Source organism: Lynx rufus, unplaced genomic scaffold, assembly GCF_022079265.1.
Source record: "Lynx rufus isolate CCGP_SWC_20201006 ecotype Redwood Valley unplaced genomic scaffold, mLynRuf1.p SCAF_9, whole genome shotgun sequence".
In the NCBI taxonomy this organism is placed as follows: Eukaryota; Metazoa; Chordata; class Mammalia; order Carnivora; family Felidae; genus Lynx; species Lynx rufus.
Window position 1 is genome coordinate 54,447,479 of NW_025814897.1, and position 27,930 is coordinate 54,475,408.

The following is a 27,930-nucleotide window of genomic DNA, read 5'->3' on the forward strand; positions in this document are numbered from 1 at the left end:
CCATAAACTGAGTGGCTTAAAGCAACACAAACTTACTATCCCACAGTCCCAGAAGTCAGAAGTCCAAAATGGGTCTCACTGGCCTAAAATCAAGGTGTCAACAGGCTGTGTTCTTTTTGGAGGCTCTGGGGGAGAATCTATTCTCTTGCCTTCTCCATATTCTAGGGGTTGCCTGCATTTCCGGGTTCATGGCCCCTTCCTTCATCTCCAGAGCCAGCAAAGCATTCTCAGACTGCCATCTCTCTGTTTTCCCCTCTTCCAGTTACAAGAACTGCTGTCATCACATTATGCCTAGCTGGATAATCCAGGATAATCTTCCTATCTCAAGGCCCACTGATTAGCAATCTTAAATTTTTTTTTAAAGGTTTATTCATTTTTGAGAGACAGAGAGAGACAGAGCATGAGCAGGGGAGGGGTAGAGAGAGAGGGAGACACAGAATCCAAAACAGGCTCCAGGCTCTGAGTTGTCAGCACTGAGCCCAACGCGGGGCTCGAACTCATGAACAGTGAGATCATGACCTGAGCTGAAGTCGAGGCTCAACCGACCGAGCCACCCAGGCGCAGAGAGAGAGAGAGAGAGAGAGAGAGAGAGAGAGAGAGAGATAATCATAGGTTCCAAGTTCAGCGCAGAGCCTGACTTGGGGCTTGATCCTATGACTCTGGGATCATGACCTGAACTGAAATCAACAGTTGGACCCTCAACCTCTTGAGCCACCCAAGAATATATAGAATATATTTAAGTATACATACATATCATATGTATTCTATATAGTAGGATATATCCATTCCAATTTTTCTGATTTGCTGCATCTATATTTTATTTACGAATACGTACATAAACAGTAAATAAAAACTTACATGGGAATGAAAACACGAATTTAAGGAGCCGTGTGGGGGTGGTGAAAGCGTACTTCATGTTTATTAGATCTTATTTCTCAGGCTGAGTCATGGGTACACGAATATTTTCATATTCATTCTCTAATATATTTGAATTCGTTAAGTTCTTAAAAACAAAAACCAAAAAAAAAAAAAAAAAAAAGGAAAAGTGGGAAATGTCTTTCAGGCAGAAGTACCAGCTTGAGTAAAAGCCCAGACACTCAAAATAGCAAAAATACCGATGATTCCTCAAGACACGCCCCGCACCCTCCTAAACTCCGCCGTAACTTCCAAAGCCTTGCTCCTCCTCTTCCCGCCTCGCCCCTTTTGCCCGGGCTCCCCCTACCGCGGCTGACTTTTCTGACCAGATAGCCCACTCCTCTATCGGATAGGCCCTCCTCCTCGCTGCGAGTGTACGCCTGTCCTCTGACCCTTCCCTCTACCGACTTGTGCCTTGCTGCAAAAAATGCTGGCTCCGAAGCGGCTGGGCGGGGCGCCGGCCGCTGCGGCTCCCGCCAGCAGGGGGCGCTGGGGGGCAGGCGAGGACCTCAGCTTCGCTGCAGGGATCCTGACCGCCTGCCAGCCAGCCGGGACTGGTCTCCAGCGGAAACACACACGAGTTTCCAGGCGATTAATTGTCCGCCTCGTCTTAATAGAAAAGTGTTGGCCGACAGGGGAGAGAGTGGGAGGAAAATCTTCTCAGCGTTCCAGGATCCCACTCACAAGATAGGCGTCATTAAGGTTTTGGAGTTATTTATTAAAGGAGCTTGACTCAGCAGGTGAAAGCACGAAAGCGATTTCTTTTTTCCCCTGCCACTGCCCTTTCGAACGGATTCTGTGGACTCTTGCTTCACTGTTCCCGGATGAAATCTCGGCTAAGTCCCCTAGCTTTTCTGAGTCTCTCGTTTATTGCTGGGTAGTCTTAAGTGCAGGCCTGAGTTACAGCAAAACTCTCCCGGTTCCGGCTACCTCTGGCTGGGACACCTGGTGGCTTGGGGGGGCTGGGCGGCCTCGCGCAGTTAGCTACTCCTGCGCCTCCCCAGGCTGCTTCTGGCTAGTTAGGGCCGGGTGGGGGAGGAGAAGGCACAGCCTGGGAGGTCACTGGCGCGTGGCAGATTCCATATGCTGACACTTTTTCTTAGGAGCACTTTGATGGGCTCCTTGGAGACCCACCCCACGCCCCGTTTAACAGCAACACCCCTAAGAAAAGCGGATGCCTCCTCCTTCAGGCTGATTACAACCCCTCGCTTCGGCATCCCTACTTACACCTCCATTCTCATTCTGCTGGGTTCCCCTTACCCCTAAATGAAAGTCCTCTTCCGCGGGGTCCTTTTCCATAAGGCCTACATTCTGCTCCTTTCTGTGGGGTCTGCAGGTGTTGCAGGAAACACAGCTGAAGTGCAGCCCCTTGCCAAGAGCCCCTCCACTTGCCAGCTCTCACCAGATTCCAGATCCCAGAATCTCTCCCTCCAAGATTCCTCAAATAGTTCTCCTGAAGCCTCTGTCTCCTAGTTTGAGGGGAAGGGAGGACAGCTTCTTCCGCTCTTTGGTGAGGAGTGGGTTGGAGGACAGGCAGGGTCTGACAATTCTCCAAACAGCATGTCTTCCCACGGTCCTGGGGGATTTCGCTTGCTTACTGTGGCCAGGAGTAGGTGAGGACGTGGGTTCCCCCGTCCTTCGGAGTACTGCATATGTGGTCCAGCCTCTCAGTTTAGCGTCAGCAACTCTGCCAATGTTTCAGCCTTTGGGGCCTCCCCTGAAATTCTGAGGTGACTGGGAAAGCCTTTGTTTACATCTTATTAATTTCCAGAATTTACCGGAGAGCTGTGTCTCTAATCTCAGCCCAGAAAAGACCTCATCAGAAGATCTACCCAAAACACAAATCTGATGGTCAGTCCCTTGCAAAAAATCTTCACCCTCCAGCTGTTGCTGGAGGCATGCTGCATTTCAATTCCTAGGCTTTACGGATACTTCCCTAACCTTATGCTTTCTCTCATACCTTTGCCTTTCCTTCCACCAGAGGAGTTTTAGCTCCACTTCTCCACTTAGCTGACTCCTGTGGTTTTTGAAGACCAGAGTCAAAATGTCACCTCCTCCAGGAAGGCTTCCCTGACTGTGACACCCTCCATCATGTTTCCACTGGTCTTGTCACAAATAGTGTTTTTTTGTAATTGTCTCAATCTACACCTATCTCCTCACTCGATTCTGAGCTTTTTGAAGGCAAGGATGATATTTGTTTTGTTAAGTATGTTTACATTTTTTAAAGTTCATTTATTTATTTTGAGAGAGAGAGAGAAAGCGCATGTGTGTGTTCAAGTGGAAAAGGGGCAGTGAAAGAGGGCGAGAGAGAATCCCAAGCAACATGGGGCTAGATCTCACCAACCATAAGATCTTGACCTGAGCAGAAATCAAGAGTCCAATGCTCAAGCGACTGAGCCACCCAGAGTGGTGCCCAGAGTGTACTTACATTTTTATATGAAAAATAGCTTCCAAAAAGTCAAAATTACCCATAATCCCACCACTTCCTTTTGATATCACAGAAAAGACAAAGAGTCTCCTTTCTCCTGCCTGTCCTGCCAATCCTAACCTCCAGTGACAACCACTTTTAAGAGGGTGGTAGGATTCCTTACTGTCTTTTCCTGGCATGTGGGCATGTGCACACGCACACATACACATACACACAATTGAATCCTTCTTACTATACTTCTTGGTCTGCAATTTCCATTTTCACGTAACAATCTATCATGGGTATCTTTCCATGTTAGTGCGTATGATTTTATCCCGTTCTCTTTTCTTCTTATTGTGTGTGTGTTTATATATACAACATAAAACTTTCCATTTTAACCATTTTTAAAATTTATTTATTTATTTTGAAATGGGGAGAAGGGCAGAGAGAGAGACAGAGAGAGAGAATCCCAAGCAGCCTCTGCTGCCAGTGCAGAGCCTGATGCGGGGCTTGATCTCACAAACTGTGAGATCATGACGTGAGCTGGAGTCCCGAGTTGGACGATTAACTGACTGAGACATGCAGGCGCCCCTAACCATGGTTAAGTATGCAATTTGGCAGCATCAATTACATTCGCAGTATTGTGCAACCATCAACCACCATCAATTCCCAAAACTTTTCAACACTTCAAACAGAAACTCTGTACCCATTAAGCAATAACTCACTGTCTTCTGCCACCATGACCCCTGCTAACCTCTAATCTCCTTTCTGTCTCTGTGAATGCTGCATTCTTTTCTAATGGCTGAATATTATTCCACAGTAGAAGACATCATCATTTATTTAACCTTTCTCTACTAATGGACGTTCAAGGTGTTCCCAATTTTTTGATAATACAAACCATGCTGCAAAAAAATCCCCACGCATAATACATGTGGGAATATTTTGTTCGAAGAAAGTCCCAGGAGTGAGCTGCTGGAACATAAGGTATGCGCGTTTATTTTTTTAATTTTTTTTCACGTTTATTTATTTTTGAGAGAGACAGAGCACGAATGGGAGAGGGGCAGACCGAGAAGGAGACAAAGAATCTGAAGCAGCTCCAGACTCCGAGCTGTCAGCACAGAACCCGAAGCGGGGCTCGAACTCATGAACTGTGAGATCATGACCTCGGCCAAAGTCAGACACTTAACTGACTGAACCACCCAGGCACCCCAAGGTATGTGTGTTTAAAAGTCTAACAAATACTTACCACTCTTTGCATCAAAATTATCTTGAACCTGAAAGTTCTTAACTCCCATCCCCAGATATTCTGGTCTAATAAAGCTGAATGAGGGCCCCGCAACCTGGATGACACACATGGCTGTGGGGCCTGAATCTGCTGCATTCCTGGGTCTCCAGCATCCAACCCCGAGCCTGCCCAAAGAGAGGGGGTTTCCTTCCAGGAGCAACATCCTAAACTCCAGTGCCCCTACCTTGCCAAGGCTGCCCTGGTGAGTCATGAGGCACAGTGTGCTGGCCCCCACGATGACAAAGCCTCTAAGGGAAGCTGGATTGATGGATTGTGCATCTCCCAACCTGGAAGCCCTGAGTCACTCTCGTTTACCAGGTGGCTCCCAATTCCGTGATCGGTTAGCTCTGCCCTTTGTGGGAGGCAAACTCACAGCTCATTCAAATCAAGGCCTATCAAGGAGGGGCGCCTGGGTGGCGCAGTCGGTTAAGCGTCTGACTTCAGCCAGGTCACGATCTCGCGGTCCGTGAGTTCGAGCCCCGCATCAGGCTCTGGGCAGATGGCTCGGAGCCTGGAGCCTGTTTCCGATTCTGTGTCTCCCTCTCTCTCTGCCCCTCCCCGTTCATGCTCTGTCTCTCTCTGTCCCAAAAATAAAAACGTTGAAAAAAAAATAAAAAAAAAAACGTTGGGGGAAAAAAAAAAAAAAGGGGGCGCCTGGGTGGCGCAGTCGGTTAAGCGTCCGACTTCAGCCAGGTCACGATCTCGCGCTCCGTGAGTTCGAGCCCGACGCCGGGCTCTGGGCTGATGGCTCAGAGCCTGGAGCCTGTTTCTGATTCTGTGTCTCCCTCTCTCTCTGCCCCTCCCCCGTTCATGCTCTGTCTCTCTCTGTCCCAAAAATAAATAAACGTTGAAAAAAAAATTAAAAAAAAAAAAAGGCCTATCAAGGAAAAGCCTGCCTTATCTCCCTGGGGGAAATTATGACTCACGGCTGGAGTGGTGGGTGGAGGACAGAGAGCCATGGAGAGAAACAGAAAAGAGACCGAAACAAGGCTGAGTCTGTCTGAGGAAAATGAAAAGGTGAAGGAAAAGAGTAGAGAGGCAGAGTAAGTAGAGAGACAAGAGGCAGAGAGAAAGAAGACCAGAGTCAGAGGGGAGACATAGAAAGGAGAAGTGGAGGGAGAAGGAGAAAACAAAAGGAAAGAGAAAATGAATAAGAAAGGAAAAGAAAGAGAACACAGGAAAAAGAAAACAGAATGAGGAGCAGGAGGTGGGTGAGTTCCTTAGCTGGTGTTTCGAATCAGTCCAGAAAAAATAAATGCTCCTGCTTCAGATCCCAGGTAGACACCGGTGAGGGAAGTGACCTGGCTTTGAGTCTCAGGCCCTGCCTGTAAACCAGCTCCAGTTTTCAGTCGACTCTGAACTTGGGGCAAAAACATACTCAGACACAGCCACCCCGCATGTGCCTGGATGGGGGGCACAGACTTCTAAGCCATTTGGCAACAAGGAGCAAGATCCTCAAAAAAGTGCACGTCCCGGGGCGCCTGGGTGGCTCAGTCAGTAAAACGTCCGACTTCCGCTCAGGTCATGATCTCGCGGTCTGTGAGTTCAAGCCCCGCGTCGGGCTCTGTGCTGACAGCTCGGAGCCTGGAGCCTGCCTTGGGTTCTGTGTCTCCCTGTCTCTCTGCCCCTCCCATGCTCATGCTCTGTCTGTCTCTGTCTCTCAATAATAAATAAATGTTTAAAAATTAAAAAAAAAAAAGTGCACGTCCCTTGCACAGTGTCTTAGATTAAAGGATGCTCGTTGCAGTGCTATTTATAGTAAAGGAGAAAAAAGACAGACAGAAGAAAGAAATGAATTGTGACTTAACAGATTTGTGATACATTCATACAACACAAAGCTGTGTAGTCATTACAAAGTCATTACAAAGGGTACTGCACAGCCCTTAACGAATTGAGGGATATCCTCATGATACTAGATGAAAAAAAATGAAGTGCATTCATGTTTAAGTTTTTTTAAATATTTATTTAGAGAGAGAAGACAGAGCATGAGCAGGACAGGGGCAGAGAGAGAGGGGACACGGAATCCGAAGCGGGCTCCAGACTCTGACCTGTCAGCACCAAGCCCGACACCAGGCTTGAACTGTGAACCCACGAACTGTGAGATCATGACCTGAGCCGAAGTCGGACGCTTAGCCGACTGAGCCACCCAGGCGCCCCTAAGTGCATTCATGTTTAAATCAATCTTTGAAAGGTATGATTCAAATTTTATTAGTGGATATGTGTGTAATGAGGGTGGCAAACCTCTTCCCTGGCTCAGACGCTTCTCAAAATTCCATTCAGTTCAACCTGTGCTAAGACGTAGTTATTTTTTTGACAATCTCAAGTCCAGACCCCACCCCTTCCCTGTTAGCTCCATGGGAAATTTCCCCAAGGGAAATTCCCATTAAAGTCTTATGGGGGTGGGAGGGAAGGTTCCTAGTCCCTGCTCTCACTAAAGAAGTCCAAGTGATTGCATTTGTAGTCTACCTGCTCCTGGTATAGCCAGGGGCCTGCCTATGAACATAGTGGCAGAAGCCATCACTTCTGCAGTGAAATCTTAGTCAGGCTCATGCCGCCAGGACCCCATGAGCTCCCGGTCCTTGGCCTCAGTGAACACTGAAATTCCCCTGTTACTTGCCACCGGAAGCCCTGTCTGACACTCCTGCTGGGTTCGGGTGCCGGAAGTCTTCTGCTACCACTCCCCACGAGGTGTGCACGGCACCCCCGTTCCCTTGGGTTCAGGTGTCCTGGGGCTGCGTGGGAAGGAGTCCGTCAGCCGGGGGGTACACACTAGGGCAGGCAGCCAGTGAGTGGGGAGCTGGATGGGATGCAGATCGCTCCTCTCTAGGGACCAAAGGAGGATGAGCAGACAGAGGTCCTGGGCAGAGGCCATGGGAGGTGCTCTTCTACAGAAGGCAGTAGTCAACTAGCCCCCACGTGTATCTGGGCTAGAGGCTGCTAGCATGCCCTAAAAAAGGGGGGTCTGGAGAGGAGTAGAGAGGATATCCAATCTCTCGCTCAGACTGCACCAGGGAGAGGTGTTCAGGGCTTCAAGAGATGTCAGGGCAGGGGCGGGGGTGGTGGTTGCTGCCCACCAGGAGCAGACACCTGAGGACTCAGGAGGTCTCGGGACTTGGGGCACTGCCCATGTTGCTGCTCACTTTGTTCTACGCTGTCTCTGCTTCGCAGGCTTCTGTCAGAAACTCTTAGATGAGAAGGGTCTCTGAGTGTGTTAGGGGAGTATCAAGGGAGTATTGGGGAACCCTGGGGCAGGAGTGGGTAGCAATGATTTTTTTTTAATTATTTTTGTTTATTTATTTTTGAGAGAGAGAAAGAGAGCGAGCATGCATGGGGGAGGGGGGGGAAAGAGAGAGGGACAGAGAGAATTCCAAGCAGACTCCTTGCTGTCAGTGCAGAGCCTGACATGGGGCTCAAACTCACGAACCGTGAGATCATGACCTGAGCCGAAATCAAGAGTCAGACGCTTAACCAACTGAACCAGTGTAACCATTTCTAGTGCAAAACAAAACAAAACAAAACAAAAAACATTACTCAGCATCTCAGAAGTTCCCCTATCTTTGGGTGGCAATGATTTTATTTTATTTTATTATTTTTTTAATATTTATTTATTGAGAGAGAGTGCACAAGCAAGTGGGGGAGAGGGGCAGCGAGAGAGAATCCCAAGCAGGATCCACACTCAGCACAGAGCCCAATGTGGGGCTTGATCTCACAACTTCAAGATCACAACGGCAAGATCACAACCACACGATTACAACCTGAGCTGACATGAAGAATTGGAGGCTTAACGGAGCCACCCAGGCACCCCAGGGTGGCAATGATTTTCAAGAGGGAAGTGAGCAGGGTCTGAGAGCAAAGGAAAAAGGAAGGAAAAGATCCTTCTCCAGTCTGGGCTGATGTGTGGTCCTGAGGACTCAGCAGGAGAGCCCCCTGCTTTGTTCACACCAGCTAGTGAACTGGCCTATGTGCAGATCTCAGACACACCACACACTTGGTGTCTTGGACCGGCCCTCAGAACTTGGTAAGCGGGTTTGTAGCCATAGGCAGCCCTGCAGAGAAAGGCAAAGAACAGGGTGTTCACAGAGGCTCACAGATCAGACAGGGCTGGGCTGAAAGCATGAGGGCAAACAGGGAAGATGATCATTCCCGGCTGGGCTGGCAGGGTGTGTGCCCAACAGGGTCAGGGAATGGCCAGTCCCAGAGGAGTGGCCAAAATAGACACTATTTGCTCCCTGAAGTTTCTGTTTGTCCAGGAATGATTCACATGAGTTCCACTGATCAATTTTTCCTCCTCTTTTCGCACTGTGAGTAGCTGAGTAGGGCACAGAGAGGCACCATGGAACAAGCACCGCTGTAACATCAGGGAGACCTGTGTTCGAAGCCTGCTCTAGGCCATGTGACTTTGGAAAAGTCACATTCCCTCTCTGACCTAGGTTTCCTCATCGGCAAAATGGGACAACATGTACCTCCTAAGATTGTTGTGAAGAGAAAATGAGATCACCCATAATTGCATGGGCCAGGTACTTAATAAAGGTTCCTTTCCTTTGCCGCTTTGTCATTTAGCACAGATTCATTTGAGACCTAGTGTGTAGCAGGCACTGTGCCAGGCGCTGGGCAGAGAGTGGTGAACAAAACAGATATGGAAACTGGCTGCCCCCGTGGAGCTTAGAATCCAACGAGTGGGGCAGACATGAAATAAACAAGCAAGCAAATACACACCATGAAGGGAAAGCACAGCGTGCTATGGAGAAGATTCTTGGTGAGACTTTAGGTAGAGTCCCCTTACCAATCAGTGCCTCTGTTTTATCTTCAGTCAGGTGTAGCTAAAAATGCCTAGCTCACAGAATTGTGAGGATGAGACCCAATCGTGTATAGAAAGTGCCCTGCATGGCGCCTGGCACATGGTGGATACCCAGTGAAGTCAGTTCCCTTCCTGTCCCAGGTCGTGATTAATTGTCAAGTGATAGCAGAGACAATGCACACACACGCACACATGCACACACACACACAGAGTCGAGAACACCTACAGGCAGGACACACCCAGGCTTACTCAAGCTACATATTTGTGGAGAGTTTAATAATGACACTCTTTATAAAGGCATGGCAGCATCAAGGAATAGAGCATCCCCTAGGGCTATTAATAGGAGGGGGGGGGCCTGCAGAGAGCGAGGAAGAGAACAATTACCAGAACCCAAGAGAATAGCTGGGTGGACTCGGCACCTGACAGGAGCTGGGCAGGGAGGGAGCCGAGGGAATAAGCACTCTGACCTTAGCCTCCCCTTATCCTCTGATATCCTGGTAGGCCCCCCATGGGACAAGCAAAGATGAAAGCCAGAGGCAGGGAGGCTGTGTAGATGTAACCCCTGAAGATCGGCCTCCAGGGTAGAGAGCGGAGGAAGGGTGAAATAGATCTGTAGAAACAAATAGCAAAGATAAAGCACAGGGTCCATATCCACTGGATATATATGTGGATATAAGTGATAGATATATCTTTAGAATATAAGTGACAGATATATCCGATGTAAAATGGCCTAAGTCAAAAGGGAATACCTTTGGTACCTAATTGGACATTCCAGGGATAGGGCCATAGGAATAGTTTGATCAGTGCTCAAATGATAGCTAGAAACAAGTTTGTTATCATCTCTCAATTCTACTTTCCTTCATATGTCAACTTCATTCTCAAGATACATGTAGTGGCAATATGGTGGCAGTAAAGGAGGGGTTGGTCCCCAGAGAACAACCAGTCCTTTGCAAGAAAGGATGGTGAGTAGAAGCCAGGTGGAAATGTTACACATCTCCACTACAGTTTATGTCTGAGTGCTTACCTTCCATAAACTCAGGTGACAGGGATTGGTATTACATGCTTCACTATGGCCAGTTGGGGGAATGTGGATCACTCAGGGCCCTTCAGTCCTACCTCTGCGTTGAAGGGACATGAAGATTACCTAGCCCAGGGACCTTATTTTACAGGTAGCAAAACTGAGTCCCAGTGAGAAGAAGGGCATTGCACAAGACCATGTAAGTGATGTCAAGACCAGGACTTAAACCCAGGTCACATGATCTGTCCTCTATAGGACTTGTTTCTGTTTTGTTTTGTTTTTTAAGTTTTATTTTATTTATTTAAGTAATCTCTACATCCAACCTGGGGCTCAAACTCACAGCCCTAATATCAAGAGTCCACACCCCCCACCAACTGAGCCAGCCAGATGCCCCTACAGGACTTGTTCTTTAAAAAAGAAGCAAGAAATACCCCTAGAGAATGTTTGGAGAAAGGAAGGAAGGAAAGAATGAAAGAAGGAAGGAAGGTGAAAGGGGACAGAAGACAGACATATATATTATAAGAAATTAAGACAGTATGAAAGAATATACAATGAAAAGTAATTTTCCTCCCGTGGATGACTCCTACTCTTCTCTCCAGAGGTAATGATGATCAAGTCTCCTGTATGTCCTTCTGGAAATTATCAGTGCAAATGCAGAAGTGTGTATACGTATATTATCATTGTATTACTATTTTGAAGACCTTTCTATATTACTGCATAGAGGTCTGCATCATTTTTTGTAGTGCATGTAGAGTAATCTAGAATATGGATGTATTCTAATTTATTCAACTAGTCCCCAAGTAATGGACATTTAGGATGTTTCTATTCTAGTCTTTTTCTATAGAAAAAAGACTATAAACAGTTATTCTATAAACAATGCTGCAGGGGCGCCTGCGTGGCTCAGTCGGTTAAGCATCTGACTTCAGCTCAGGTCATGATCTCACAGTCCGTGGGTTCAAGCCCCGCGTCGGGCTCTGAACTGTCAGCACAGAGCCTGGAGCCTACTTCGGATTCTGTGTCTCCCTCTCTCTCTGACTGTCCCCTGCTCATGCTCTGTCTCTCTCTGTCTCAAAAATAAATAAAAACATTTAAAAAATTTTTATAAACAATGCTGCAAAGAACATCTTTGTACACACATAGTGTCAACACCTGTGCTCTAGAGGCTAACTCTAAGAGTGGAAATGACACCCTTTAAAGAATTCATCCTGACGTCACTTTCACCAGAAGGAACCAGGAGTGATAATGTTGGAAGGGATCTTAAGCATCATCAACCCTAGTTGTCCACTTTGCATTATGTGAATGAGGAAACGGAAGTCTTGGGTATGACAGGGACCTGCTGGTAAATTCAGGCTAGACCACTATGGGTTCTAAAAGAGGCTATGGAGGAAAGAGGGAGGGGTTGGGAGTCAGGCAGCGCTGGCTCTGTGCCCTGGCCTGGCAGGGCAGGGAGTGATCAACACAACAGGCTCTGGAGCCAGGCTCTGGATTTGATCTGAACGTAGAAAAACAGCCTTTCTAAATTTCAATTTCCTCACTTGGAAAATGGAGATGATTTCAGTCTTCCCTTAGTCTTCCTTACAGAGTTGCCATGAAGATAAGTGAGATAATGCGTATGAAACAAAGTTTACCTTTTATTACCATCCCCCACTCTGGGTATCTCGATGCCTGCCCCTTGCAAGGGGCATCATTGCAAGGGTTAAAAGGCCCATGAATTGGTGAACTATGGGCACACTTGGCCTCCAGCCATGCTCCGTGTCCCTGCAGTCAAGGCCAAGCTGAGCAAATTCTAACATCTACCCAGAAGCTCTGGCTGCCTCCTCCCTCCAGAGAGGAGCTTGGGTCTGGGGTAAGTCAGAGGGAGGGCTTCAAATGGAAGCCCAGCTATGCTTCCTCCCTATACCGGTCTCCAGGGATGGGCACCTGTGCCTGCCCTGTGCCTGGCATTGACTGTACACTGACTCCTGGAAACTCTGTAAGGGCATCACAACGCCCATTTTTGAGGTGAAGAAAGTGAGGCTCCCAGAGTTAAGGAGACTTGCTTCTTTTTTTTTTTAAGTTTACCTATTTATTTATTTTGAGAGAGAGAGAGAGAGAGAGCAGGAGAGGGGCAGAGAGAAAGAAGAGAGAGAGAATCCGAAATAGATCCAAGCTCCATGCTGAGCCCAACTTGGGGCTTGATCTCATGATCCGAACCATGAGATCATCTCACGACCATGAGATCATGACCTGAGCCAAAATCAAGAGTCAGACACTTAACGGACTGAACCACCCAGGCATCCCAAGGAGGCTTGCTTCTAAATAAAATTCCCCAGGCAGAGCTGGGGGGGGGGGGCGCTTCCTAGGGGGATGGGATCACACGTCGAATGACTATGTAGTTGATTCATTGAGGCACTACTTTGGGGTTTATAATGTGGCCTTTGCATTGACAGGCTGTCTTAGCCAAAGGTGATTAAAAAGGGACACCCCTCTTTACTCCTGTCAGACCTCCTTCTTTTAGTTCCTCCTCTAACTCAGCACCTCCCTCCTGCCCCAGGGGCTCAGGGACCTGTGAACCCTTCACTACACACCGTCCTTCCCCTCACCCTTCAGACTTCACCCCAGGAAGACTTCACTGCCCTTGCTCCCCCCTAATAAGCTCCCTATGATCTGTATGCTCTCATGATTCTTTGGTCTTTCCCCTCAGAGCACTGATCACCCTGTGTAATCAGATACTTCTTTGTGTGGTTCTTTATCAGTCTATGGCCCTGCTGACAGTGAGCCCCTGCAGCTGGCTCTTGTCCTCTGGTTCACTACTCTTTTCCCAGTGCCTGGCACCATGATCAACACACAGTAGGCACTCAGGTACCTGTGTCCTTCCTCTCTGAAAGGGAATAGCTCTACCTGCTACCAGTGTTGTTCTGAAGATTAAATAGGACAAAGCTCTCCAAGGTGCCTGGCCTAAAGTCGGGCCGGCCTGGCCCAGCCCTGGACCATTCTCTAAGGACCTGCATAATTCTCAAGTGGGTGTGGAGCAGAGGGAAGGGAAGAGGGTCCTCATGGGTTGGCAGGGGTCTCCCCCTGCTGCCGGGCCCACAAAGGGCGCCTTGTGTGGAACTGGTGGCAGGATGCCTTGTGGGACAGCTGGGCCCAGGGCTGCCAGACCTGGGCTGGGCTGGGCTGGGCACTTGGCCACAGGCAACCCTCTAAGGACCCTTTCATCTGAGTCCCAGCTGCCACTTGGCTGGCTGGCTCAAAGCCCGGCCGCCTGGAGAGGAGAGGGGCTGGCAGCTTTGTCTCAGGAAGAACAAAGAGAGGGATGAGTGGGAGGAGGGCAGAGGGAAGCAGTGCTTGCTCTTGGAATCAGGCCAAAGGGAAACAAGATCCAGTCATAGGCAACACCAAGGGGCTGTTTGAATTCTTTTGTTGCCATAGCATCAAACAAGACAGGATTGCAAAGAGCATCTCAGGCAACATCCCAACACCCACCATGTTATAATGGAGAATTAAGGCCCAGAGGGAAGCAGAGACCTGCCGAAGGTGACACACGAATGGCAGAGCCAGAACTAGAGCCCTGATCTCTTGTCTCCCAGGGATGGAGGAATCTGAAAGAGCCGCTTCGTCTCTGAGATCCTCAGGGTCCTCATACTTAAAGTGTAGGGAGTGCTAGTTCCAATTTTGAATGGTGAGGGTCAAATGTACTAATGGATATAAAAGGAAGATGAGGTCCATTTGAGTTGGGACTTGAAAATTGTTTCCCAGAGAGCTATGGGGAAAGGTATTCTGAACAGCATAAATAAAGTCAGGAAGGCATTGACTTGCTGGGTGTATTTCAGGGAAGCCCGGACTGGGGAAGAAACAGGAAATGAAGCGAAAAGCCCAGGCTGCTTGGTCATGTGAGAAGTGCCCACTGTCTCCCTGAGTGTCTAGCCCTCCTTTCTGGGGTAATGACCCTTCAGAACTCAGCTTCCCCATGGAATCGCTCCGGCTCATGCATCTGATCAGCCTGCAGGGACAAGTTGGACCATGTAAGGGTGAGTGGGCACAGGGGCTGTGCAGAGCCTGTGGGAGGCTCTCCAGCCAGACACGGTGGGCAGGGAAGCTTGCCTTGAGGAGATCACAGCAGCCTCCCCGTGCTCGATCCCATTTGCAGAATCCTGATGTTCAAGGTATATACTATGCCCAGTGACTTAGTCCATTTGGGCTGTTATACCCAAAATGCCATAAACTTCATGGCTGTTAAACAACAAACATTTCTTTTTCATAGTTCTGAAGGTTAGGAAGTACAAGATCATGGTGCTGGTAGATTTGGTGTCTGGTGAGAGCTCACTTCCTGGTTCATAGACAGCTGTCTTCTCATTGCATCCTCAAATGGTAGAAGGAAGACTCTCTGGGGGTCTTTTTAATTTTTTTAATTTTTATTATAATTTATTTATTTTTTAATGTTTATTGTTGAGAGAGACAGAGAGAGACAGAGCATGAATGGGGGAGGGGCAGAGAGAGAGGGAGACACAGAATCTGAAGCAGGTTCCAGGCTCTGAGCTGTCAGCAGAGAGCCCAACACGGGGCTCAAACTCATGAACCATGAGATCATGACCTGAACCAAAGTCAGATGCTTAACCGCTTAACCGACTGAGCCATCCAGGCGCCCCCCCCTTTAAGGATTTTTATGGTTTTAGATCTCATGTTGGTCTTCCATCCATTTTGAGTTTTTTGCCTATGGTGTAAGAATGTGGTTGAGTTTCATTCTTTTGCATGTAGCTGTCCAGTTTTCCCAACGCCATTTGTTAAAGAGTCTCTTTTTCCCATTTTGTATTCATTCTTCCTTTGTTGAAGATTAATTGATCATATAATTGTGGGTTTGTTTCTGAGTTTTCTATTCGGTTCCAAGATCTGCCTCATTCTTTTTCATAGGTATATAGTATTCCAAGACATTGACAAATAAAAAATCATGGTTTATTCAACCATACCTCTAAATTTCTAATTGTTGCCACCACAAACAAAACAGTGATACACGTATTTGTTCATATTCTTACAGAGCAGTTTTTATTTCTATTGGATAGGTTCTCAAAAGTGGGACTCTTGGGTCAAATGGTGGGCACCTCTTTCCAATCAGCAAAGCTTAAGGAACTTTGTCCCTGTATCCTTACCACCTCTGGCATATTGTTATTCTTCTTAATATTTGCCAAAATGACAGATTAGAAATATCACAGCATTGCTCCTTTGATTGCATTTTCTCAACCCCTGCTAAATTTTGGTAACTTCAGTTATTTTACTTTTAATTTTTAGAAGTTCTATTTGGCTTTTCTCAAATCTGCTTGGGTAATTTTTTAATTTTTATTTTAGAAATAGAGACAGAGAGCCAGTAGGGGCAGAGGGAAGGGAGAGAGAGAGAGAGAGACAGAGAGAGAGAGAGAAAGAGAGAGAGAGAGAGTATCTTAAGCAGGCCCCATGTTCAGCACAGAGCCCCTGACACAGGCTTCATCCCACGACCCTGAGATCATGAGATTCGGATGCTCAACCAACTGGGACACCCGGGTACCCCCAAATCTGCCTTGATCATATCTTTTTTTTTTTAAGTTTATTTTGAGAGAAAGAGAGAGGCAGGGAGAGAGGGAGAGAGATAATCTCAAGCAGTCTCCATGCTGTCAATGCAGAGCCGGATGAGGGGCTCAAACTCTTATGAACTGTGAGATCACGACCTGAGGTGAAATCAAGAGTCAGACGCTTAACCAACTCTTGACAGCACCGAGGTGCCCCTTTGATTATACATTTTTGCTCTTCACTCATCTTTTAGATAACACTTATATTTATTTAAGTCCATTAAACATTTATTGTATTTTTTAAGTTTATTTTTTTATTTTGTGTGTGTGCATGTGCGTGTGTGTGTGTGTGTGTGTGACACACACACACACAGAGAGAGAGAGAGAGAGAGATAGAGAGAGAGGATACCAAGCAGACTCCACACCCAGTGTAGAGCCTGATTCTGGGCTCGAACTCACGACCATGAGGTCATGACCTGAGCTGAAACAGAATTGGATGCCCAACCAAATGAGCCACCCAGGTGGCTCATAGCCCATTAAACACTTATTTTATATTTTATATCCAATTACCTCAATATCTAAGGTGCTTGTGAATCTGTTGACTCTTGCTCATGGCTGTTTATTTACTTCTGTAGTTTGAGGCTTTAGACTGTGAGTGTGTATTTGTTGGACTGTGTGGGTTCTTTCAAGCTTGGTGTGACTGTGGACTTTCCTCCAGGAGGGGTTTTCATTTTCTTTGTCAGGTATCCGAGGGCTTTACCATTCCAGGTCCATTTAAATTAAATTCCTAGCTGATATTGCTGCTTTTGACCATTAAACAAGTGAATATTTGGGCCCCAGATCCATTTGAGCTTTAGCCTATAATCAGACCTTTTCGGGGAAGACTTTTCCCTCCCCAGAACCAAGGAATGAAGCAGGTACAGCATTCCTCTTTGAGTGGAGAATTGTTTTATAATTTACACTTTTATAGTCTCTGATCTGACATTCTACCCTGTGAGTATCCCAGTCTTTGTCTCCTACTTTCTCTCTTTAAAATACAGACATACCTCTTTTTTATTGCACTTCACTTTATTGTGCTTCACAGATACTGCGTGTTTTTTTTGTTTTTTGGTTTTTTTTGTACAAACTGAACATTTGTGGCAATCCTGCCTCAAGCAAGTGTGTCAGTGCCATTTTTCCAACAACATTCACTCACTTTGTGTCTCTCTGTCATATTCTTGCAATATTTCACTTTTACACTATGACTATATTTGCTATAGTGGTCTGTGATCAGTGATCTTTGATGTTTCTACTGTAATTGTCTTGGGGTGCCATGAACCATGCCCATCTAAGATGGCACATTTAATCAATAAATGTTGTGTGTGTTCTGACTGCTCCACTGACCAGCCATTCCCCCCTCTCTCTCCCTCTCCTTGGGCCTCCCGATTCCCTGAGACACAACAGCATTGAAATTAGGCCAGTGAATAACCCTATACTGGCCTCTAGTTGTTCAAGTCAAAGGAAGAATTACACATTTCTCACTTTATTTATTTTTAATGTTTTTTATTTATTCTTGAGAGAGAGACAGAGACAGAGACGGAGTGTGAGCAGGGGAGGGTCAGAGAGAGAGAGAGAGAGAGAGAGAGAGAGAGAGAGAATCTGAAGCAGGCTCCAGGCTCTGAGCTGTCAGCAAAGGGCCCGATGCAGGGTTCGAACTCACGAACCGTGAGATCATGACCCGAGCTGAAGTCGGCTGCTTTACCGACTGAGCCACCCAGGTGCCCCACACATTTCTCACTTTAAATCAAAGCTAGAAATGATTAAGTTTCATGAAGAAAGCTTGTCGAAAACTGAGACAGGCCAAAAGCTAGGTTTCTTACACCCAACAACCAAGGTGTGTATACCAAGAAAAATTTCTTGAAGGAACTTAAAAGTGCTATTCCAGTGAACACACGAATGGTATGAAAGGAAACAGACTTATTGCAACGTGGGGAAAGTTTGGGTGGTCTGGATAGAAATCAAACCAGCCACAACATTCCCTCACACCAAAGCCTAATCCAGAGCAAGGCCCTAACTCTCTTCAATTCTACAAAGCCTGAGAGAGGTGAGGAAGCTGCGGAAGAAAAGTTTGAAGCTAGCAGAGGCGGGTTCCTGAGGTTTAAGTTCTCAAGCCCCAGGTTAGGACTAGAGATTACTTAAAAATTAAAAAAAATCTTTTTTAAATTTTTTTTTTCTCCAACGTTTTTATTTATTTTTGGGACAGAGAGAGACAGAGCATGAATTGGGGAGGGTCAGAGAGAGAGGGAGACACAGAATCGGAAACAGGCTCCAGGCTCTGAGCAATCAGCCCAGAGCCCGACGCGGGGCTCGAACTCACGGACCGCGAGATCGTGACCTGGCTGAAGTCGGACGCTTAACCGACTGCGCCACCCAGGCGCCCCTAAAAAAAAATCTTTTAAAAAATTTTTCAAAAAAAAAAAGGAAATAAATACATTTCATAAGGCTATAGCTGCCATAGAGAGTGATTCCTCTGATGGATCTGGGCAAAGTCATTTGAAAATCTTTTGGAAAGGATTCACCATTCTAGATGCCATGAAGAACATTCATGATTCATAGGAAGAGGTCACAATTTCAACATGAACAGGAGTTTAGATGTTGATTCCAGGGGCGCCTGGGTGGCTCAGTCGGTTGGGTGTCTGACTTCAGCTCAGGTCATGATCTCAAGGTCTGTGAGTTTGAGCCCTGCATCGGGCTCTGTGCTGATAGCTCGGAGCCTGGAGCCTGCTTCAGATTCTGTGTCTCCCTCTCTCTCTGCCTCTCCCCAACTCATGCTCTCTCTCTCAAAAATAAATAAAACTTGGGAAAAAAAAAAAAGTTGATTCCAGCTGTCGTAGGTAAATTTGAGGGATTCAAGACCTCCGCGGAGGAAAGTTACTGCAGATCTGGTGGAAACCACAAAAGAACTAGAATTAGAAGTAGAGCTTGAGGGTGTGCCCGACTTGCTGTAATCTCAGGATAAAACTTGAATGGATGAGGAGTTACTTCTTGTGGATGAGCAACGCAGTTGGTTTCTCGAGGTGGAATCTACTGCTGGTGAAGATGCTGTGAAGATTGTTGAAATGACAACGACAAATGTAGAAAATTATAGAAACTTAGTTGTTAAAACAGCTACAGTGTTTGAGAGGATTGATCCCAATTCTGAAAAAAGTTCTGAGGGTAAAATGCTATGGAACAGCATTGCATGCTACAGAGAAATCATTCATGAAAGGAAGGGTCAATGGATATGGCAACTTCATTGTTGTTTTATTTTAAGACATTGCCAAAGCCACGCCAGGCTTCAGCAACCACCACCCTGACCAGTCAGCAGCCATCAGTATTGGGGCAAGACCTTCCACCAACACAAAGATTATGAACTCTGTACTGTTTTCCATAGTGGTTGTATGTTACTGAGTCAATCTTTTTTACTTTATTTTTTAGAACAGTTTTAGATGTGCAGAGAAACTGAGAAGAAGCACACTCAGTTTCCTCTATTTTTTTTTTAAGCTTCCATTTTTAAGTAATCTCTACACCCAACATGGGGCTCAAATCTACAGGCCCAAGATCAAGAGTTGCATGCTCTACGGACTGAGCCAGCCAGGCATCCCTTCCCCTATTCTTAACATATTTCATTTGTATGGTACACTTGTTACTGTTAATGAGCCAACACTGATACACTATTATTAACTAAAGCCAATGGCTTATTCATATTTCCTCAGTTTTTACCTAATGTCTATTTTCTTTTCCAGGATCCCATCTAGAATTCCACATTACATTACATTTAGTTGCCATGTTTCTTGGTTGTGACAATTTCTCAGATTTTCCTTGTTTTTAATGACAATTCTTGTTTTGAGAATTATTGGTCAGGTATGTCATGGGATGCCCCTCTATTGGAATTTTTTTAAGTTTATTTATTTATTTTGAGAGAGAGAGAGAGCAAGCAGGGCGGGGCAGAGAGAGGGAGAGAGACAATCCCAGGCACTGTTAGTGCAGAGCCTGATGTGAAGCTCGAACCCACCAGCTGTGAGATCATGACCTGAGCCTAAGTCGGTTGCTTAACCATCTGAGCTACCCAGGTGCCCCGGAATTTGTTTGATGTTTTGTTTTGTTTTGTTTCATGATTAGATTGGGATTATGGGGTTGAGCAGACGATCACAGAGATAAAGTGCTATTTCCATCACATCACATCAAGGGTACTTACTGTCATCAAAATATGAGTCTTGATGTTGACCTTGATTACCTGGCTGAAATAGGGTTTATCAGTTTTCTCTTTTTTTCCTTTGCACACTATCCTCTTTGGAAGAAAGTCACTATGCATGCACAGACCATACTTTAGGAGTGAGGAGTTACGCCCCGGCCCCTTAGGGGTTTGTTTTAACAAGCAAAATAACTCACACAACAGTTATTTTAGCTCTTTTCATCGTTGGTCATGCTTTGCACTTTTAGCAGCTGATCTGAAGTGGATGAATATCCCACACTGGCCACCAGCATCTCTTGGAGCCCACTTTCCTCGTTTGTAAAATAGGTGTTGTTTATCCTTCACCACCGTAGGATTGTAGGGAGTAGAAAGTCTCCTGCTGTCAATGTCAGTTCCCTCCGCCTCCCCCGTTTGGCTGTCTGGGAAGCCCCTCCCACAGAGGGTCAGTGACCAGACTAGGGACTCACGGCAAGCCTGTCGGAGCCCAAGTCAACCCCAGGCTCTAACCACACCCTGGACGCACTTTGCCCCACCTGGGGGGCGTGGAGCAAAGGTGCACTTCCGCCAGCCAGCCACAAGTACCTGGCACGTGGCAGGGCTGGGCGCCCAGCTGCCTGCGGGAACGGGAAGATGAGCCTTCCCTCGGGGCCCCGCTCCCTGCGGCTCCACCGGGCCTCGCCCCCTGCGGGCCCGCCGGTGGTGAGTGCGCAGCAGGGGCGGGTGGGAGGACGGCTTATTCCCCTGTCCCCGCGCCTCTGCCTTCTTTCGCTCCTTCCAGTGACCCCCCGTGCGCCCCTTTGTCGGGGTCTGAGTTCCCTTGCTTCTGGCGGGCCTCTGGCTCACGCTCTTCTCTTCTAGCTGGTTCTGGCTTTGATCGCTCTCTTTAGGCGCAAGGTGCCCGTCCCCTTCCGGCTCAGTCCAGCCGCTCCTCTTTGACCTCTTTCCTGAGTGGGTGCTTTTGTTGGTCTTCTGTGCTCAGTCTTTGTTTTTGGCTGTTTTCTGCGTGTCTCCTCTTGGTCTCCAGGCTCGTCCTAGTGCACCTCTCTTCCTTTGCCCTTCCTCCTCCCGTGTTTGGGAGCAGACGACCCAACTAAAGGCGGCCTTACCCACCACATACCCATCCTCTCCAGCCTGCCCCTGCCCAGTGGCTGGATCTTAAGTCCTCCAGATTGCCTGCCTCCTCCCAGGGCTTGGTTGAGGGGAGTTTGCTGGGGAGGAGAAGGGGTGGGGGTGGGATCAGGAAAAGGCCCAGCGCACTTCAGGAGCAGAACATTCTAATCTCCGGTGGCTAGGTGCCATCCTGAAAACTTGTAGGAAGACAAAGCAGACCCAGCAGTGGGGAGACTGTGGCTCTTTCCCATAGGGCAATGGTGACATCACTGGTTGACACAGTCACCAGCTCAGTGGTAGGGCCGCCCTAGGTGCTCAATAAATGTCTGCATGAATTACTGAGCAAGAGGGGGAGCCAGCACGGGGCATGATGCCAGGTAGGGGAAGATTGGCTTTTATCAGAATACCAGGCACTCTTATAAATCAGTGCAGCAGGTAAGCTCCAGTCAATTGAACAGCCATTTATCGAGCATCCTGGTGTGCTGAGCCCTGTAACAGGTACTGGTGACATAAAGATGAATCTGGGATAGTCAGCTCTTAGGAACCTTGCAGCTTAATTGGGAATACAGATGAACAAAGGGAATTATAAGAGTTAACTACCATGACGACAGAAGTACAGGGCCCTGTAGGATCACAAGGAGACAACCCATCTAGAAAGATTCCTGGAGCAATTAACTTGAAGGATGAGTGGGCTAAGTAAAGGGAATGTGGGCGGCAAATGAGTGAAGTCTTGGGGGCCGTGGGGACCAGCCTGTTCTGGATGGGTGGGGGAGAGAGGTTCTGGTAGCTGATTGCCAGGGCTGCAAAGGGCCTTGTAAACCTCATGAAAGAGTCTAGAGTTTATCTGGAAGGGAATGCAAGGTTACCCAAGGGTTTGTTTTATTTATTTTTTACTTTTTAATTTTTTATTAGAAAGAAAGAGCAGAGGAGAGGGGCAGAGAGAGAAAGAGAGAGAGAGAATGTCGAGCAGGCTCCACGCTGAGCATGGAACCTGTCTCAGAGCTAGATCCCACGGACCCTGGGATCATGACCTGAGGCTAAATTAAGACTCTGATGTTCAATGGATTGAGTCACCCAGGTGCCCCTCACCCAAGTGTTTAATGCAGATTAACCAGATCAGATTTGCATTTCAGAAAAGTTGCTCTGGTGCTAGAGATTGGATTGGGGGAGGGCAATCAAGGGGGCAGAGGGCCGTGGAATTGACCAGGATTTAGAATCACCAGGACTTGGTTACTGATTATTTGTGTGGGAAGAGGTTAAGGACTGGAGCAGACTGCTAGATTACAACCTGGATTTCTGGCTCAGATGATTGAGATGGGGGACAATGGAAAAGGTCAAGGTTGTGGAGTGGGGAGAGATTTGAGGGACTTGGGGGACATGTGAATGGAGATATCCCTCCATTGACTCTACTAAGGGTGACCTTAGGAAATGTATGAATGTTTGGCAGGGGGTTTTGCAGGTGTGTAGGGACCCTTTAGACTACAACTGGGTGAAAGCTAGGTCTGTCTGATTCGTCCCAGTGCCCTTAGGGAGGGCCAGCTCTGGAGCAAGGGCTCCTAAAGACTGTGTTTCCCCAGCCCATGCGCACAGAGCCTGAGACTGGCTTTCTTACCCGGGAATGCTCCTTCAGGGTGATTGGTAGAAAAGGTGGGGCAGAGGGGCCACAAAAATGGGCAGATGGTCCAGAAGAGGGGCGGAAAAGAAGTCTTTATCTGCTAGAAACATACTGTAGTATTTGTGGATGAGGTAGGAGGTCTTGGATTTCCAAAGAAACTGGGAGATTTTGGGGAAAAAAGGAGGGAAACAAGGGACAGAACTAAGAAGTTCGGGAACAAGACTGAGGTCTTATTTGGTAAACAAACGGGGCTGAGGATATCAGGGCAGGAAGCTGTTTTGTGAAGCATCTGGAAATGAGCTTCAGAAACAACATTTGAAGTGATTGGACTCATTAGACTTTCAGAGCTGGAGAGGCTTAGAGTTCTCTTCGTCCATTTTCCCTCCCTATTTCATAGATGACTAGGCTTAGGCCCACAGAAGAAAGTGAGCTGCCCCAGGCACATCGCTAATTACTGGCAGCAGTGGGACTGGATGTCGGGAGGAGTAGGACACCCATTCTGTACTGGAGTCAGACTTACAGGGGTTTGATTGCAGCTCTGACTTCACTTCCCGGCTATGTGACCCATCTTTCTGACCTCATAGGGGGACCTCCAGAGCACCTGTGAGCTTTCAGTGGTACAGGAGTGATGAAGCACATGGATCCATTCAAGGGTTAAAGTCTGCAACTTTGCGTTTAACTGCCTGCTTCACAGAGCCACCTCAGGGTTAACCAAACATCCTTGCCAAGGGGCCTTGAGGTTTATGGGAGAAAGAGGAAGTCACAGGTTCTGGGTTTATTTTTCTCCTGGCTGTATTGTTTGGCTGCTGTCAGACTGCATCCACTCCGTCTCCCTTCTCCACTCCAGCCGGCAAAGCTGTCCCCTGGTAAGAGCTGTTGCCATGGCAACTCAGTTCTTTCCCCCATTAGTTTGGCTGCCTCTGGCTCTCTTTAGTCCAGTACTTTAATCTTAGGGGTAGAGCCCACAGACAAGTTGAGGATGAAGTCACACCTAAATGAGAACCAAGGACATTCCTGAATCCTGTCACTACTCCTGGCTCCGCAAAGACCTGTGGCACAATCTCTGGGTGGAAATGCAGCTTTCCCTCTGACGCTGCACCCATCTTTTCTGCGGCTGCAGCATCACACCGCCTAGGAAACCTTCCCTGACAACCTCCAGCGCACATCCACGCGGAGAGCCTTTGAGTCTCCCCTCTCAGCACCTGCACATTTCAGCAGTCTGTTTCCCTCTCTCCTCTGTGAACTCCTCGAGGGCGGGGACTGTGTCCTATTCATCTGCTCAGGAGGAGGCTTGAATGTAAGAGGTCCTCTCTACCTTTTTTATTTTTTTAAGCTTATTTATTTATTTTGAGAGACAGCACAAGCAGGGGAGGAACAGAGAGAGGCTGAGAGAGAGAATCCCAAGCAGGCTGGGCACTGTCAACGCAGAGCCCAATGTGGGGCTCAAACGCATGAACCATGAGATCATAACCTGAGCTGAAATCAAGACTTGGTTGCTCAACAGACTGAGCCACCCAGGGCCCCCTCTACCTTTTTCGAATGACTGAGTAATTAAGGGAGTGAAGAGTGGAGGTATTTAAAGGTTGAACACTAATTGATGTAATGACTAAGAGCACATGCTTTGGGGTAAATTGGCCCTGAGTTTAAGTTCTGAGATCATCACTTAATAGCAAGTTGATTTAGGCAATTTGCTTCAGCTCCTTAATTCTGAATTTCTTCATCTGTAAAATGGGGATTTAATGCATTCTTCACAGGAGCACTGTGAAGACTTGAGTTAGGAATTGAATGTAAAGCACTTTGCACAGTCACTAGACTATGAGGGGAGAGACTGTCCTGCTTGTTCCTCACTGTGCACCAGGTATCTGGCACATCTGTATTTTAGTGACCAAGTGTGTGAATTTAATTTTATTATTTTTTTACATTTATTTATTTATTTTGAGAGAGAGAGAGAGAGAGAGAGAGTGAGAATGAGGGAGGGGCAGAGAGAGGGAGAGAGAGACAATCCCAAGCACCATCATTGCAGAGCCAGACTCAGGGCTCAGACTCACAAACCATGAGATCATGACCTGAGCCGAAAACAAGAGTTGGATGCTTAACTGACTGAGCCATCCAGGAGCCCTGTATTTTTTTATTATTATTATTTTTAATGTTTACTTATTTTTTTTATTTTTTTTTTTAACGTTTATTTATTTTTGAGACAGAGAGAGACAGAGCATGAACGGGGGAGGGTCAGAGAGAGGGAGACACAGAATCCGAAACAGGCTCCAGGCTCTGAGCTGTCAGCACAGAGCCCGACGCGGGGCTCGAACTCACGGACCGCGAGATCATGACCTGAGCCAAAGCCGCCGCTTAACCGACTGAGCCACCCAGGCGCCCCTAATGTTTACTTATTTTTGAGAGAGAGAACACACATACCTGTGTGTGCATACACGTGAGGGCATGCGCCAGTGGGGGAGGGGCAGAGAGAGGGGACAGGGGATCCGAGCTGTGAGCACAGAGCCCGATGTGGGGCTTAAACCCATGAACCGTGAGATCATGACCTGAGCCGAAGTTGGAGGCTTAACCAACTGAGCGACCCAGGTGCCCTGAGTGAATGAATTTTAAATAAGCAGAGTTATTCAGGAAGCTGGTTTGTAAGGATAACAATTAGTGTATCACCTCACATATAATAATCTGGTATTTTTGTTAGGTCTGTTGGCAGCACTTAGTATTCCCTAAACGCATCCTGTCTCTGTTTCCACGTCCCCCTCTGTGCTTGCCTGTGGGCATCCCGAGGCAGGTACCCTGTGCATCTTAACCACATCCTTAGTGCCCATCTCAAGGTTTGGCATTGAGAAGAGGCCTCTAAAATTCCACTGACCAGCTAAACCTAACTTCCATTGACACCACACTTTACAGTTTATGAGGCAATTTTATAGCCATTGTATCCAGTGTTACTGACCTTTTCAGCACCAAGAATATTCCTGTTATTTAACCCCCACCGGCCCACATTCTGAAACACATCTATCAAACAAATTCCCTTAGTTAATTAATCAAAGTCATGCCAACCGCTAATAGGAACTTCTGACCTACATTAAATAAGATTTTTTATTCCCTGGGTGGCGCCTGGGTGGCTCAGTCTGTTGAGTGTTGACTCTTGATTTCAGCTCAGGTCATGGGAACGAGCCCTGCGTTGGGCTCCATGCTGAGCATGGAGCCTGCTTGGGATTCTCTTTCTCTCCCACTGCCCCTCTCCCTCACTCGTGAACTCTCTCTCTCTAAAATAAAAAATAAATAAAAGAATTTGTATCCCCAACGCCCACTATGGGGTGTGGACATGTAGTAAGTACCCAAGAAATGCTTCCTGTATGCAATGAATACATGTATGGTTTCTTAGCCTCTCTGAGGCTATAATCTTAGATCTGAGCCTTGGGAACCTTGGGAACTTCTGACTTCACAACACCTCCATATCCCCATTTTAGAAATGAGGAAATGGGCCCAGGGAGGAAAAAAGCCTTGCCCAAGGCCACAGACTTTGTGAGCATTGTCACTGGGACTTGCTTCCCTAGCGGCGTCTTGGACTAATATCCTTTAGTATTCTGTCGATGAAAATAAGCCACGAGCTCCCTGGAGGTGGCGCTGTTGGTTTCACTCTGCCTCTTGTGCCCTCAGGTATCTCCCGTCGTGGAGCTTAACGTAGGAGGCGAGTTGTACACCACCACCGTGAGCACCCTGAGAAAAGTCCCGGGTTCAAAGCTGGCAGAGATGTTCTCCAGCTCCACTAAGGCCTGCCTGGATGCAGAAGGCCGCTTCTTCATCGATCGTCCCGGCACTTATTTCGGACCCGTCCTGGACTACCTGCGCAGCGAGCAGCTGCCCACACAGCACATCCTGGAGGTGTACCGTGAGGCGCAGTTTTACGAAATCAAGCCTTTGGTCAAGCTCTTGGAGGATACGCCGCAGATCTTTGGTGAGCAGGTGGCTCGGAAGCAGTTCCTGCTGCGGGTGCCCGCCTACAGCGAGAACCTGGAGCTCATGGTGCGCTTGGCACGCGCCGAGGCCGTGGCGGCACGCAGCTCCACAGTGCTGGTGTGCGTGGTGCGCACTGAAGAAGAGGCAGCCCAGTGCGCAGAGGCCCTGCGCGTCTTCGAGTTTGAAAAGAAGTCAGTTGTCAAGTTTGGACCTTGGAAGGCAGCCCCGCAGGTCAAGGACCTCCTGGACTGCGTGAAGATGGACATTGCAGCCCAGGGGTACCAGGTATACTATGAACACTACTCCGAGAGAACATTACGGGCCAAGTATTTCAATTACTTTTATACATTCCTCTTCATCTGGTGGTGATCCCCAGGGGCCAGGGGCAGAGGCAGTGTGTTATGGGTTCTGGTGGGACTTATGAAATTGAAAGTTGCCTTCAAAAACCATCTTCCAGGGGAGCCTCGGTGGCACGGTCGCTAAGCGTCGGACTTGAGCTCAGGTCATGATCTCACAGTCCATGAGTTTCAAGCCCCCCTTCGGGCTCTGTGTGGACAGCTCAGAGCCTGGAGCCTGCTTCAGATTCTGTGTCTCCCTCTCTTTTTGCCCCTCCCCTGCTGGTGCTCTGTCTCTCTCTCTCTCTCTCTCAAAAATAAATAAACATTAAAAAAAAGTTTTTAAAAAGCCATCTTCCTTTAATTTCATAAACAAACATCAAACAGTTTCTAAGGTGGTCTAGGAGGCTGGCCCCCTAATAATTGTCTATCCCCCTGCTGAGAATTTTGTGCTCACTGCAACTGACTCCACTGTGCTTGCCTCGTGAGGTGCAGCTGCTTCCCCTTTAAAGCCTCACCTACCTGCCAGATGCTTCCCATCAAGTCCAGAACAAGGCTGAGGTGAGTTGGAATGTTTCGACAATGCTTTGGCTGGAGATGTGGGATGATAACAGGAAAATAACAGGATACCACTGACCTAGATAATATGATCTGAAAATACAATCTACTCAGCCTCAGTTTGTGGTCTAATCCTTTAGCCCTGTTATGTGCCTTCACGAGGAAGATGCCAAGTTCATACCTATGGTAGACACCACTCAGATCTC

General features: G+C 47.5%; 1 protein-coding gene across 1 annotated transcript; it reads left to right on the forward strand.

Annotated features, from left to right (window-relative positions):
• The first annotated feature begins 20,785 nt into the window (after positions 1-20,785).
• On the forward strand, positions 20,786-27,302 carry KCTD14 (potassium channel tetramerization domain containing 14). Its single transcript, XM_047071975.1, has 2 exons — positions 20,786-20,854; positions 26,532-27,302. Exons 1-2 carry the CDS (start codon positions 20,786-20,788, stop codon positions 27,198-27,200), a joined length of 738 nt encoding a protein of 245 aa, XP_046927931.1. The 3' UTR covers positions 27,201-27,302.
• Positions 27,303-27,930: the final 628 nt, after the last annotated feature.

Excerpts from the sequence above, each read along its gene's own strand:
- KCTD14 (XM_047071975.1), top strand. The coding sequence starts at position 20,786 with ATGAGCCTTCCCTCGGGGCCCCGCTCCCTGCGGCTCCACCGGGCCTCG. Across the intron at positions 20,855-26,531 it reads CCCCTGCGGGCCCGCCGGTG|GTATCTCCCGTCGTGGAGCT; the intron begins GTGAGTGCGCAG and ends TTGTGCCCTCAG.